Source organism: Aphidius gifuensis, linkage group LG1 (genome assembly GCF_014905175.1).
Source record: "Aphidius gifuensis isolate YNYX2018 linkage group LG1, ASM1490517v1, whole genome shotgun sequence".
NCBI classification, from domain to species: domain Eukaryota; kingdom Metazoa; phylum Arthropoda; class Insecta; order Hymenoptera; family Braconidae; genus Aphidius; species Aphidius gifuensis.
In genome coordinates, this window is record NC_057788.1 from 4,861,504 (window position 1) to 4,875,933 (window position 14,430).

The 14,430-nt window shown below is 21.5% G+C and overlaps 1 protein-coding gene across 1 annotated transcript in view; it reads right to left on the bottom strand.

The window, feature by feature from the left end:
* LOC122847872 (probable G-protein coupled receptor 158) overlaps positions 1–12,569 on the bottom strand; it is a gene marked incomplete at its 5' end in the record, with an annotated part of 47,657 nt that extends 35,088 nt beyond the window's left edge. Inside the window, 2 exons of the mRNA XM_044145730.1 lie at positions 11,498–12,023; positions 12,204–12,569. Coding sequence (XP_044001665.1) covers positions 11,498–12,023; positions 12,204–12,569 — 892 coding nt within the window. The remainder of the gene's footprint in view (positions 1–11,497; positions 12,024–12,203) is intronic.
* Between the last annotated feature and the right edge of the window lie 1,861 nt (positions 12,570–14,430).

Genomic DNA, 14,430 nt, shown 5'->3' on the forward strand with positions numbered 1-14,430 from the left:
TGCCTCAGTGAATTCTAAATACTCAAAGAATATTGTTTGGATAATAAAAGATAATAATTATATATACAGTCAAAATAATGAAATGATAACATCTGTATGTTATCTCTTTGATTGATATTCCATTGAATAATCAGATGATTTTAAAATTGGAAAATCCTCACTTGGAAATGTAATTGATTCATGAATAAATTATTTAAATCTTATAATCATTTATTTTACTGATTGACAAAACTTTTTAAAAATATTTAAACAATCCATGTATCTGCCGATATAATTATTATAAAATCTTTGAAATATTAAGACTTTAATTTGTCTAAAACTTTTAGTAAATAGAATTTAAATTAATAAAAGTTTTGAGAATAATAATCTAAGTATTATGGTATGCTTTTGACTATTTTAATTATTTAAAAATAAAAGGTATATTATATTTATATTAACCAAATGCTCAGAGCATTTTTAATCGTCTTTGATCTTATTTATAAAACATGGAATATATTAAAAATATAGTCATTTAAATATTATTTTATTTATGGATATTTATATATGCATTTATTTGATTTTAATCTAGTCATTTTTGTCTTAAAAATATTTTCAACACAAATTATTATTTATATTCTTTAATTTATTTTTATTTAAGGAAAAAAAATAACAAACAAAATAAAATCGATGCAAGAAACACTAAGTTACAATACACTGTTCAAATAATGTTCGCAAATCCCTAAATGTTTACAGTTTGTATTCGAAACAATTGAACCATATATTTGTATTTAGATGAAGTATATTTTACGTCAAATATAAGTTTACTTATCGGGAAAAAAAAATAAAAATAAAATATAATAATAAGTGATCCCTTGTGGACCAATGCAATACGCGTGATTCACAGTCAATTGCAAATAAATATATATATGAATAAAGACAGATTTGATATCCTTATATTGTAGTGAATTCAGGTCAGCAAATGTCTGTATAGATAACAAAGGGTTTATTTAAAATTTATGACCAATTCTTGTTTTTACTTGACTGAATTTTATGTATAGAAAATACCAAATCAAGCCAATTGAAATCTATATATACTATTTTTTTTTTATTTTTATTTTTCATTTTTTAAAATCATTCACTATTTATTATTTTTTGAATATATTGACATTAAAACTTAATTTTATATATTGTTTTTAAAAATATGAAAAAAATTGTTTTTTAACAAACTTAAAAAAGTAAAATAATAAGGTTATCTTATTAAAAACGTGATGAGGATTTATAGATAGTATAAATATTAGTTTTTATAAGTTGGTGGTAGAGTTTTTTTTTATTTTCTTGATAATAATCGTGATACAAAAAAGTTGCATTTATCTTAGATAAATTCTATATGCGGTTTATGGAAGAAAATAATATTATCAGATACTCAATTTATTTTTATTCTCAACAATTTCAAATATAATTTTATCGATGAAAAGAACTTATATAATAATTGTTTTTTTTTTTCTGTTAATTTAAAAATAGAATGGAAAATTAAAAAAGAAATATTTAAAAGTCAAGTCTTTTAGTTGCTTTGAAAGAAAATTTCCTGAAATACTTATAAATATCTGAAATAATTTTAATAATTAAAATTCAATCATATCTTCAGACGAAATCTTGCAATTGACTTTTATATAACATTTTTTTTCTTGTAAATTAAATATAAAGTTTTTCATAATTTAATGAAAATTGTATTAATAATTAAAAATGTTAACGTTATTTTTTTTATAAGATAGAAAAAATTATAAAAGTACATTTTCTTGGGTTTAAATTACATTGAGCTGTTTTTTTTTACATATAAATATTGAAGAATAAAAAAAAAGTATAAAATAAAAAGATCCAATCAGTCCAAGTAATACGGCCGTCATTTTTCAGCAAAGATATTAATTTGACATATAAAAATTTTCAAGTATGAGATATTCCCATGAGTGCATTACCAGAAAAATCGTTTATCGCGTGAAAGTTTTTAGAATTGTGACATACGATCAGTCATTGCTTACTTGGTTGTAAAAAAATAAATAAAAAATCATTTCCAACATTAGAACCAATGTGACTGTTTAAATTTTTCCACAGGGATTTTTTTCTATTTTTTTTTTCCCACTTCCCAAGACTACGTGCAAGTATAACAAATGAAAAAGATTTAAAATAATAATTAAAGTTGAAATTATTATCTGGCATCATACATGTGAGCCAACAAAATAAACTTAGCTATTTTATTTTTATCTTTATTATAATTATCACATTTTTACAATTTTTTTTGTCCAAGAAATTGTTAAATAAACCATAAAAATAGTTATTATAACAATCGTAATTATTCTACGGTTTTAAAGTACCATATTATTTTTAATAAAAATAATAATTATTATTAAAATAAAATAGTAGAAAAAAAACGGAATCGAGAATACAAGAAAAATAGTAAAAAATAAATAATAAGAAAATGGAAAAAATGTTAAAAAATATATAGCATGATTCAACGAAAGAAAATCTTTACTTTGAGATTTGCCTTGGTGACATTTTTTTTTATAGTAAGGTCAAATTTATGTTCTTCATCTGCCACTCCTATATACCACCTCAAAGTTACAAATGACATACAATTTTATACAAGGTAACGTGTTTCATCGACTTTAATGTTATGAAATATATTTGCCTTTTGTATAATAATTTGTTTTTTTCCTATTTTTTTTTTTTTTTTTTATAAATCAAAAGTTTAATTTTTTTTTACAAAGTTTATCCTTCTTTAAAAATAAAAAATTGAATAATGAAAATTTTAAAATTGTATTTTATTGATTCAGAAGAATTGGGTAGAATCATTGTGACAGTGAAAACTGCTGAGTTTCAAATGAAAACCAATCCGTGTTGTCCCTTTTCGTTATTTCCCCTATTTTCTGCTTTAGTTTTTTTTTTTTTTTATTCTGTTTCTCATTTTGTTGAATTGGAGGAGGATTACTAAAGTATGAAGCAACAAAATTTTAAATAAAATTTTTAACCAAATAAATTTGACTTTTTTAATTTGAAAAATAAATTAAATAATTAAAATTGAATGACTTTAATTTCTGTTTTTTGCGTCAATGAAATTAATTATTTTTTTCATTAAATCACATATTTTTTTGTAAAACATTAAAGCATCCCTGCAACAAATATATTTTTATTTTTTTGAAATTTTTTACAGCCCAAAAAATCATAAAATTTTACAAAGTCTAAAAATTTCAAATCAGATTAAATGAATGTTATTTTCAGTTCTACATAAATTCAAGTATAAAATGAAAAAAAAAAAAAATAATTTATGTATGTTATAAAACATTAAAAAGACGATTAATAATTTAGAATGAAAAAAAAATTTTAATAATATTTTATTCGCCTTAAAAACGTTAAATTTTTTATTTTTTATTTAAAAATCTTAATTCATTTTATCAATGTGAAATATAAATTTTATATTTTATAATTTTTACTAAAATATCCACTGTGCTATTTTTTATAAATAATTTCAAAAACTTCGAATGAAGAAATAAAAAATTTAAAAAATTTCGAGAAAAGAAATATAAGTTTTTTTAAAAAAATACAACAACGATAAATTTAGTGATCAGACAATGTTTTTTTTGTCTACCATGGAAATCTACTGAAATGTATATTTATTGTACATTTGTGCCAAGTAAAATCCACTAATAAACTTGCTTATTTTTATAAAATCCTTTTTTCATTCGATCAACCCAGTTTTATGATATTATTTTTTCTTATTTTTAAATTTAAGAAACCATTTACAATAGATTTATCTCATCCGGATGATGCACGATGTTAAGCGATTTTAAAACTATTGAAATATACAAGTATATATTTTTGCTTTATATACCTCAACAGAAAAAATATTTGATGGAAAAAAAATTAAGATAAAATGAGCAACGAGATTACAGCACTCCACTGCTCTTCATGTTGACATAATTTATCTTGTAATTAACGACTTCATGTCACTGTTACCTGGCGTGCTATTTTTTTTTTAAATTAATTGTTTTTTTTTTTTTTAAACAATTAATCTCAAAGACAATAGATGTGCATTATTAAAATGAATACAAATGTTCTTTTGAAAGCTTTGAAATATCAATGAATAAAATACAAAACGAACAAAATATATACAATCCATACCGAAATTTGTTCAATTAATTCTGTATTGAAATGTTACATAATTCATATTGATAAAACATCGTTATTTATAAAAAGCTATTCAATCCTAAAAAATAATATATAACTCAAATTTATAATTTACGCATTTTTTCATGTGCTGAAATTTTTTTTCATTTGTTTTCTCATTCACGATATAGATACATAACTTTGAATTTTTATAGAAAAAAAAAAAAAGCAGCAATCAAATGTGAAAGAGAGCATGTGGCAAAAAAAAAAAAAAAAATTTATCATATCCTTGTTGAAATGTCAGCGATGTTTCTCATTTGAGTCACGTTCTGTCAGACTGAAGAAACTTTTTAACAACAAAAAAAGCCCTTGGGACACTAAAATTATATGTTACAAAGAAAAAAAAAAAAAAAATGAATCTTTAGGCAATTGTACATTGGCGTCAAGTATAACTTTGATTTGAGCAATATAAAAGATAAAAAATTAAATGAATTCAACGAGTGAATATATGAAAAAATAAATAAATATAATAAACACATCAAAATAAATCCACGAAAATATAATTTCATTGAAATAAATATACAAAATTAAATTTAAAATAAATTAAGTCAACATGAACGACAAAATCCACCTATTTTCAAATATAATTTTCATAAATGAATGAGCATCAATAAATTATTCAGTCAATTAAAAATTTCTCGCATAAATTAATAAAAAATAAATTACTGGATATTTTTTCAACAACAACAACACTTTTTTTTTGATTTTTTAAATAAATTCTCAAGTCAAGCTGGCATAACGATGACCAATAAGGCATAAATTATAAACCATAGATAATTTTATAATGAATATTTTATTTTTCGTCATTAATATATTAATGAGTTGTTTTTTTTTCTTACCCATGTTTTTTTGGCTTTGATAATATCAAAAATGAATACAAATATTGTTTAATAAAATTTTTGAATTTATAAATATATTTTCTGTTAATTTTTTTCTTGAAAGCTCAAAGATTAAGAAAAATTATTGAACTGTCTCATGAAGCTTATTCATATGGAATAATTTATTTATTTATTTATCTTTTAGATAAGAAAATTTACAAAATTTAACAGAAGGTGTTTTGTCATTCACCAAAAGAATATATTAGATGATGGGATTGACTAGGTCACTGGATGCAAACAGGTTTAATGATTAAGCTTTTTAGTATATATGTCAACTCAAATATTTGAAGTTACAAGCCAGGGATGAGTAGCTTTTTTTTTTTTTTTATATTTCCATATCAGCCGATCACTTTTTTTTAGGATTTTATAAATATAATAAAAACCTGACAGATGCGTTCATCATGATTTTAATATAAAATTAATTTTATTCTTATCTTTGATTATTCAAAGATTAACATACAGCCAGATAAGTATTTTTTTTTTATTTTTATTTGTTCATTTTAAATCGAGTATTGATTATACATGACATATATTTTTTTAATTCCAAGTGTTAGTTATTAATTTCAATGATGGTTATTGACATTTATGCAACATTGCAGTTTTATGGGTTAAAAAGAGATGAGAGAAATAGGAAATTACGATGGTTGCAATTTCCATCAGATTTTCAATTTTAATTCTCGGGATTTCCGATGAATTCATATTCAATTTTTTTCAACTATTATTTTTATTTTATTCTTTCTAATCTACACAACTATCCTTGCAATTTTTTTTCTTTTGTAAATTTAAAAAAAAAATTTTATAATCTTCTCAATATACATATGAGTGTATTAATAAATAAATAATTTTAATTCGAATTTTTTTTTATTTATTTGTTTGTAGTAGTAAAAAGCTTATAAATTTTTTTTAATCTTTGACATACCTACACGGCGGATATACATAAATTTGTTTTTTTTTTTTAATTTCTTTTTTGCTCGATTGTTAGAAATACAAAAAAATATGTAAATTTTTTTTTTTTTTTTTTTTAATAAAAATTTAATAAACTTCACATCAACTATCTGCATATTGATACGCGAAATATTTTTTTTTTAATTTTTTGTTTATCATAAAAAAGCATGGAATTTTTATTTGTTTACTCTGTATTGTACTCGAGTATTGTGTGAAAATTTCCATGTTAAAATTATAGGATTCTCGAAAATTCCATTTTTGAATTTTTTTGTTTTTCTAAAAAATATATATTCAATTTTGAACAATTCAATATCAAATTTTAAATGAATATCCAAACAATTTTCTTTGTTCGATCAAAACAAAACAAGCCAATAATATTAAAAAGTGAGTAAATTTTTGTTCGAAACATATTTAAAAAAAAAAAAAAAAATATTTAATTAAAATAAAAAAACAAATAAAGTTATAACGAGAAAATAAATTGATTCCCGAGGGTAATGATGAGAGCCTCGATGATATTGCAATATAACATGTACTAAAATTACATTTTCTAAATTAATGATAGTACATATCGATGGTCAAAAAGGCTCATGAAACATTTACATTACTAACACTGTATTAACTCAAATAATTTGATAAACAATCAAAAATTTAATTGCGAGTATAATTAAAAAGATATTAATAAAAATTAAAAAAAAATTAAATATAAATTTATACACGTTGATTAATTGATTTATTGAAATTGCAGGAATGAAAAAAATATTTAAAAAAAATTAATTAAATAAAGTGTAGCGTATTTGTAACTTGTACAGTATTTTTTTTTATTTTTGTCAATATTAATTAAATTGAGTGACGTTCAAAATACAAAATTTTTGACGATTTGAAGTCACCCGAAAACATTTAATCGATACATATATAAATGTAGAGAATTAAATCAAATTTGAATAGCACTTCACGGGAATTTGTCAATAATATTTAAATGTACAAATACAAAAAGCTACTGACTGATGACTAAAATTAAAAAATAATATTATTATATCTGTTGGACGTTTTACATTGTCAATGAACAATATATTAAATTTATTCTGTGGAATATTATTACAAATTAATTATACAACTGTGCATAATAAATTTTTAGGTTTTAATAAATTTTTAGTTTGTTATTTGAGAAAAAAAAATTGTATAAAATAAAGGCATAAATTCAAGATAGATAATAAAATTTTTAGATGTATATGCCTGAGCTTTGTAAAAATATAATAACACCTCAAGTATTAACCATATTTTAAATTTTAATTATTTTATAGAATTTTATAGGATAAATATTTTTATTAACGTTTTTATGATCAAAAAATTTATGCTGTATTTAAAATAAAGAAAGATTTTTTTTCAACGTTTTCATTTCGGTATAATAGAAAAATAACTTTGATAAAATTATGTCTTTTTTTTTGTGGAGAAAAAAAAAATTATGTAATAATTAATAAGCAAGATGTTGTTGTTAAAATTTTACGTAATTTTTTTTTTTTTTTCTGTTTTACTATTTTGAATAAAAAGTTATTCGAGAAGCAAGTTTTTTCGATAGAGAAAAAATTTTTTTAAAAAAGTAAAAGAAAAACAAAAAAAAATATGTAAAAAAGTTGAAGGAATTTTAGAGCTTTAGTAGGGAAGAGAATCGACCAACTTTCAAATGAAAAATAGTAGCTTGCTCAAAACTTTTACAGGGCTTGTCAGCATTATTACAGTAATTTCTGACCAAGCAGATAATCATCCAACCAATATATATTTGTAAAACACAAATCACTTAATAAATTGCTTTTAAAATTTTTCTAAATTTGATTTCATTCAATTAAATGACATTTGAAAAAAAGGTCAATTTATAATTGTCAAACGAATTTACATTTACGAAGAATTTTAGCCAATAAAATTCAATTTTTATTTATTGAAATAGGTATATTAAACTCAAAAATTTATCAAAGAATTTTTTTCTCAATAAATATATATTTAGTTAATTATATTATATTTGAGTTAATTATAAAATAATTATTTTCAAATGTATATATTTTTTAATACATGATTTCATTGACAAATTTAACGATAATTATTTCGATTTTTTTTTTTTTTTGGAATCTATCGATAATTCGATTAAAATTGATTATTTTTTTTTTAATTAAAAATTCTTTTGGTGATTAAGATTAACTTTGAATTCGAAAAATATATATATATATTTTTTTAAATATAGTAAAAGTTATTAAACTATTGAAATATATTTTTAATATATAGTTTAGTTTTTTATCAAAAATATGTTAAAAATATTTTCAAATATATTGCAGTTAAAATTGTGAAATTTTGTAAATTTTCATTGATTTTTATTGATTGTTAATTTAATTTTTCATATCAATTGAATATGTGCTTCAAAAAAGCTATTAATATAATTCATAATAATAAATATTCGTTTATTGATTCCTATAATTTGAAAATTCATATTTTTATCGATTTTAAAAATATTGCACTATAATTCAATGTTATTTGCTATTTTTAATTGTCACAATATATTGTCTATTGAAAATTTATTTAAAAAACAATTCAAATAATTATAAAGTTACTTAAACCTTATCAAAGTTAATTTATATCAGTAGTTTATATAAGTTTCCGATTAATTTTATTTACTTTCCTTGAATAAATAAATATAATCTCGACAGTTACTTATCAGTTACGTTTTAATTTATATATATAACTTTTATATACGAAAAAAAAAAAAAAAAAAATGTTAAATGTGTTTCCCGTGTGCACTTACTGCTATTGCCACCAAAAAACTATCCAAATAATTTTTACTTTAAGAAAACTTCCCAATCTCTAAGTGAAAAAACAAAAATAAAAAAAATTATTGTATTTATATATATAAATACAATTTCGTTCCAGTATCAAATTGTGGTTCACTTGAAAAATATCCAACTTAGTTGCCAAATATATTTACCCAAAACAGTATATAACCTCTTCACCTTTCGACCTACTCACAATATATTTTTCAAGAATAATTTTATCTCTTTATCTCAATTAATGATCAAAAATAACTTTGACCTCAGTTTACATGACAAATTCAGTATCACATGACATTTTTATTTTGTGTTTTTATTTTTTTTTTTCAACCGTTGTGTCAATCAAATATATTATACTTGTGGCCAGTGTAGCTCATCTTAAAATATACAAATAAATTTATTTTTAAATTATTTAAATTACTTGATTTATCGATTCAAGTCTAGGTAAAATTTGGATTATTTATTTTTACTATGTCTTTTTGAAAATCAGCTATGATAGAGTTGAGCTATCCTCGTAATTTTTTTTTCATTAAATTGTTGAAGATCTAAACTAATTAAGAAAAAAAATTGGGAATTTTTGAAATGGTTAAAAGAGGGTACAGGGTGGATTTTGTCTGTTTTTATTTTTTTTAACTATGATAGAGTTGAGCTACCTTTGTAATTTTTTTTCCTAAACTAGCTTGAATTTTAGGCAATTTGATAAAAAAAAATTACGAGAATAGCTCAACTCTATCATAGTTAAAAAAAAATAAAAACAACTGAAATCCACCCCCTACCCTCTTTTGACGATTTCAAAAATTCCCATTTTTTTTCCTAAATTAGCTTGGATCCTCAACAATTTAATGAAAAAAAAATTACGAGGATAGCTCAACCTCATCATAGACAAAAAAATTAAAAACCGTTAAAATCCACCCCCTACCCCCTTTTGATCATTTTAAAAATTCCCATTTTTTTCCTTAATTAGCTTAGATCCTAGACGATTGAATAAAGAAAAATTACGAAGATAGATCTATTTTAATAATAATTGATTATAAAAGTTAAGGGCCGGGCCCAAAAAAAACCCTGTGTACTCCTGTACTTTTAATTTCGAGACGCTATAACTTAGACGATACACCAGTTTCAGCGTCATATATTTTATCAAGAATTTATAATGATATATCATTTATTCAATTGAGATATATGTGTCACAGAGCATTGTCTGTTGAATAATTATTACCTCAAAATTATGAAAATTTAATTGAATATTAAAATTCAGTAATATATAATAAATTAAAATGAAAAAAAATTATATATTTACAACAAAGCTACGTGTATTATTAAAATAATGATAATAAAATTCATGAAAAGATAAGCTAAATAGGTTTAATAATGAAAAAAAAAAAATTATTATCATCATAAATATAAGGTCATTAAAAAGTGTTGAAGTGATTTTGCACCCATAAATTTTATAAAATGAAGGCAGCGCATATGCCTCTAATAGCACAAAACAAATTAAGGAAATTGATGGTTAAGCACCACTTGATTTGCATGCAAGCAATGATATTTATTTTTATCGTAAAATTAAAAATATTTAGAAAAAGATAATTGATTGATAAAGCACATGAAATAAATTCAAAAAAAAAAAAAAAATGAATTAAATTTTCAGCTAAGATATTTTTAAACAAATTAATAAATAAATTTAATTATTTTTTAAATAAAAAAATATTTATATAACTTTAAAATAATACTTTGATGTTTAAATTTAAAAATAAATTAGAAAGATGTTTTAAATTTTTTATCTAAAAAAAATTTCTTTGTATTATTTTTATGTGTACTTTTTTTTTTTTTTTATTTATTTTTATTCATTACACTATTTTCTACTTACTCAACCCCTTAAGTTTTTTCCAAGTGCATATGTATGTATTTCATTCGTGAAAAATATATTCACACAGTAAAAAAAAATATTATTTTTAGGTAAATAAAAAAATTAAGAAGATTAACAACAGTATATAAAAAAAACACCTTGTGTGTGAATACTTAATTATATGTATTTCCAGACGTTATTCGTACATTACAAACGAAGGAAGGAGTGTCACTCTTCGTCAGTGAAGAAAGGTTTATAGTCGGACATTTCCGATAAAGTCCAACCCATGCACTGGCATACAAAAGTATATATACTGACAAAAGGTTTCAAGGTAGACTCTATTTAACCCGGATGTACTTGAAATGCCATTTTAAATTGTTATTTTTTTTTTCAACTTTCAACTGTCATTTAAAATGTCAACTAAATAAAGTCATAATTAAGAAAAACTGTCACAAAATTAAAAAATATAAAAAACCCATATAATTAAAAAAGTTGTAAGTCAAAAAAAAATCATCTTGCCATACAAAAATTTTACTACTTACTAAAAAAAATAATTAAAATATTTTTCAGTCATACTTTATTATTAATATTTTTTTTTTTTCTATTAAAATTGTCAAAGAACGTAATAGAATTTTTCTTGACATAATTAAATCCTAATTTTTGTCTAAAATGACTCAAAGGATCTCTATTTTTCGACTTAATTTATTAAAACCGTTATTTAAATTTTCAAAAAATAATTAAATATCAGCTATATACTTGGTGATAAATTTAATATTTTTAGTGAAAAAATTACAAAAGTAAATTTGAATTTTTGGAATACATACCACGACTAAATTGATCATTATTAGCAATAACACGTTCAGCATTTTTTCTAGCAATGAAAAACCATTCACTGCTATTTGTTAAATATTTATATTCAACAGCAAGATCTTTAATAAGTATACCATCTTGTCCTTGTAATCTATGAGCAAATGGACAATAAAGCCAACGATCTCTATATTGCATTTTATCATAACAATTACCAGCAGCAAATATATCTTCATCAAATTCAACCATTGATAATACACCAGCATGTAAAAGATATTCTGATGATAGCATAACTTCTGGTGCATATTTCCATAAACGTGTTAACATATTTGCTCTATTAACAGCAAAATTTGCCTCAAGACGAAATCTTTCTTGTGCATAACGATCAACAACACCTTCACCAAGATTTAAATCAGTACCAGCTGTACAATTTTCACCTAATGATTGTTGATTTTCAATAATACGTAAAAAACGTGTTACAATATCAACTTGTACATTTGATTTATTATCAATTTTTATTCCATTATTATCAACATTTAAATCATTTAAATTATTTGTTTTATTTTTTATATTTTCATTATCATCATTTAATTTATTTATTTCAGCAAAGCTATTATTTTTTTTTTTAATATTTTCATTTATAAATTCATTAAAATGTTTATTATCTTCATGATTATTTGATTGAATTGTTGGTAAAATCATTGATGAATTTCTCATTAAATTTTCAATCATAAAATCTTCAAAGTCAAATAATTTATCTGTTGTTTCATTTGTTAATGTTGGTAAACTTGAATACCAAGATTTATCATCATCATCAATTTCTAGTCTTTCATTGTCTTCATAATTATCATCATTATCATTATTAGATTCATCTTTATCATTAAATTTTATTGCAACTAATTCTTTTGTATTTTTTAATTTACCTAAATGAGATCTTGATCTACTGTGTCTAATTTGTGGTGTATCAGAATTACTTTGTGATTTAACAATTGGTAAAATTTTTAATAAAGAATTTTTTTGATAATTATTTATTGGATTATTTGTTAATGAAAATAAAGTTTTTGAATCATGTGTTAATCGACGATCAATAAAAAATGGACGATATAATTGTTGATGACGAAATATTTCTTTTGAATTTTTTATTTTATTATCATCTGTTGCAAATCCATAAAAACACCACATTAAAATCAACAGAATAATAACATAACATTGACTAGATATAAAATTCATTTTTCTTTCATCAATTAAATTTTTCATCTAAGTCATTAATTTTTATAAATAATTTTTCATTTTGTATTTTTTTTTTTTTCTAAATTATCATTTTTTACTAAATGTTTTTTTATAATTTTTTTTGTGGCAATAATTGCCACAAATTAATTCAAACCACATTTTGATATTTAAACTTGTATAGTTTATTTATACACAAAAAAAAAAAATACTAAAACACAAACACACACACACTTATAATGTCAGTCTTTAAAAGCTCTTTATAAAGTTTTTAGAGAAAAACTACTTTGTACCATGCTTTTACCATCCATAATAAATGTTTAAAAAACTTTCAATTTTATCTGAAATCAATATCTTAAAAAGCAGTGATTTTATATATTTTTTTTTTCATCATTAAATTATAAAATAACAAATTCACAAATCACGATATTTAAATTAACACTGTATGAAAGTTTTTAATTCATCAAAAAAGAAAAAAATTAAATTTTTAAATAAAATTAATATATTTATTTAAAAAAAACATGATTATTAATGAAAATCAAAGAAAAAAAAATTTTTTAAATTGAATTTTAAATGGCTGTAAATATTTTTTCATTGTTTTTCTTTTTTTTAATTATTATTATTTAAGCTGTTAGTTATTATTACATGCGTTATGGGAAAAAAAAAAATGATAATTGGGTAATTGATGATGAAGAGCGTCTCTTGCTAGCTCATACCGTAATCGCACGCGGCAACATACTGACTAAAGTTTTAACATTGGTTTGACAAGACTGACAAGGGATGAAAATTCACCACCCTCTTTGGTATTCGGCGCGAAAGTGATTGAAGAAAGAGCGCATGTCTGTATATTTATTTGGATAAATCGTTGCTCATTTTTATATGCCAAGAAAACGCATTACTTAATTAAGAATTCTTCTATCCAACCGGAATTTAATTCTAACTATCTTTCACTTTTTCTTACAGATATATAAAACATCTTCTCTCTCTCTCTTCCTTGCAAAAGAAAAAAAAAAAAACCCTCAAAAAACAATCAACAAAATATAATTAAAAAAAAAAAAAATTCTCATTTATTTAACTGTCAAGTAAAAAAAAAAAAAAAAAAATTGATGAATGCAAGGAAAACGATTAGTTTTTTTTATTATTTTGAAATGTCTAGTTTTTCAACTAAATGTGAGAGATAATGTAACCATTAAATCAACTAGAAATTTATGGTAATGATTTCGTAAAAAAATTATTGAAAAAATATGATTAAAATAAAATTACATACCTAGCTGACAAATTGCTTCATCAATTAGCTTCAATTAGCTCCAAAAAAAAAAAATGAATAAATTTACTCCAATAAATTGTCACTTTTACTTGACTCACATACTTGATTATCACAATTAAAAATAACAAACAATATTATTATTATAGTTCATTTTTTAACTCATAAAAAAACAAGAAAACGAAGAATTTTTTTAGAATTAAAACATCGTTAATCGCAATTAAATATATATATTAAAATCAAACTGTCCGAAAATTATTAAAATTATTTTAACCACGATATTATAAATACAATTAAACTAGAAATAATAATTATTGGAATAAATATATTATGTAAATAAAAATAACAACAAAAAAAAAATTTCACCAGTAAGTCACTAAAAAGTCAAAGCGTCGTTTTTTTTTTGTTATTAAAACGAGTAAATATATAACTCAATTATTACTTTTTATAATACAAAAT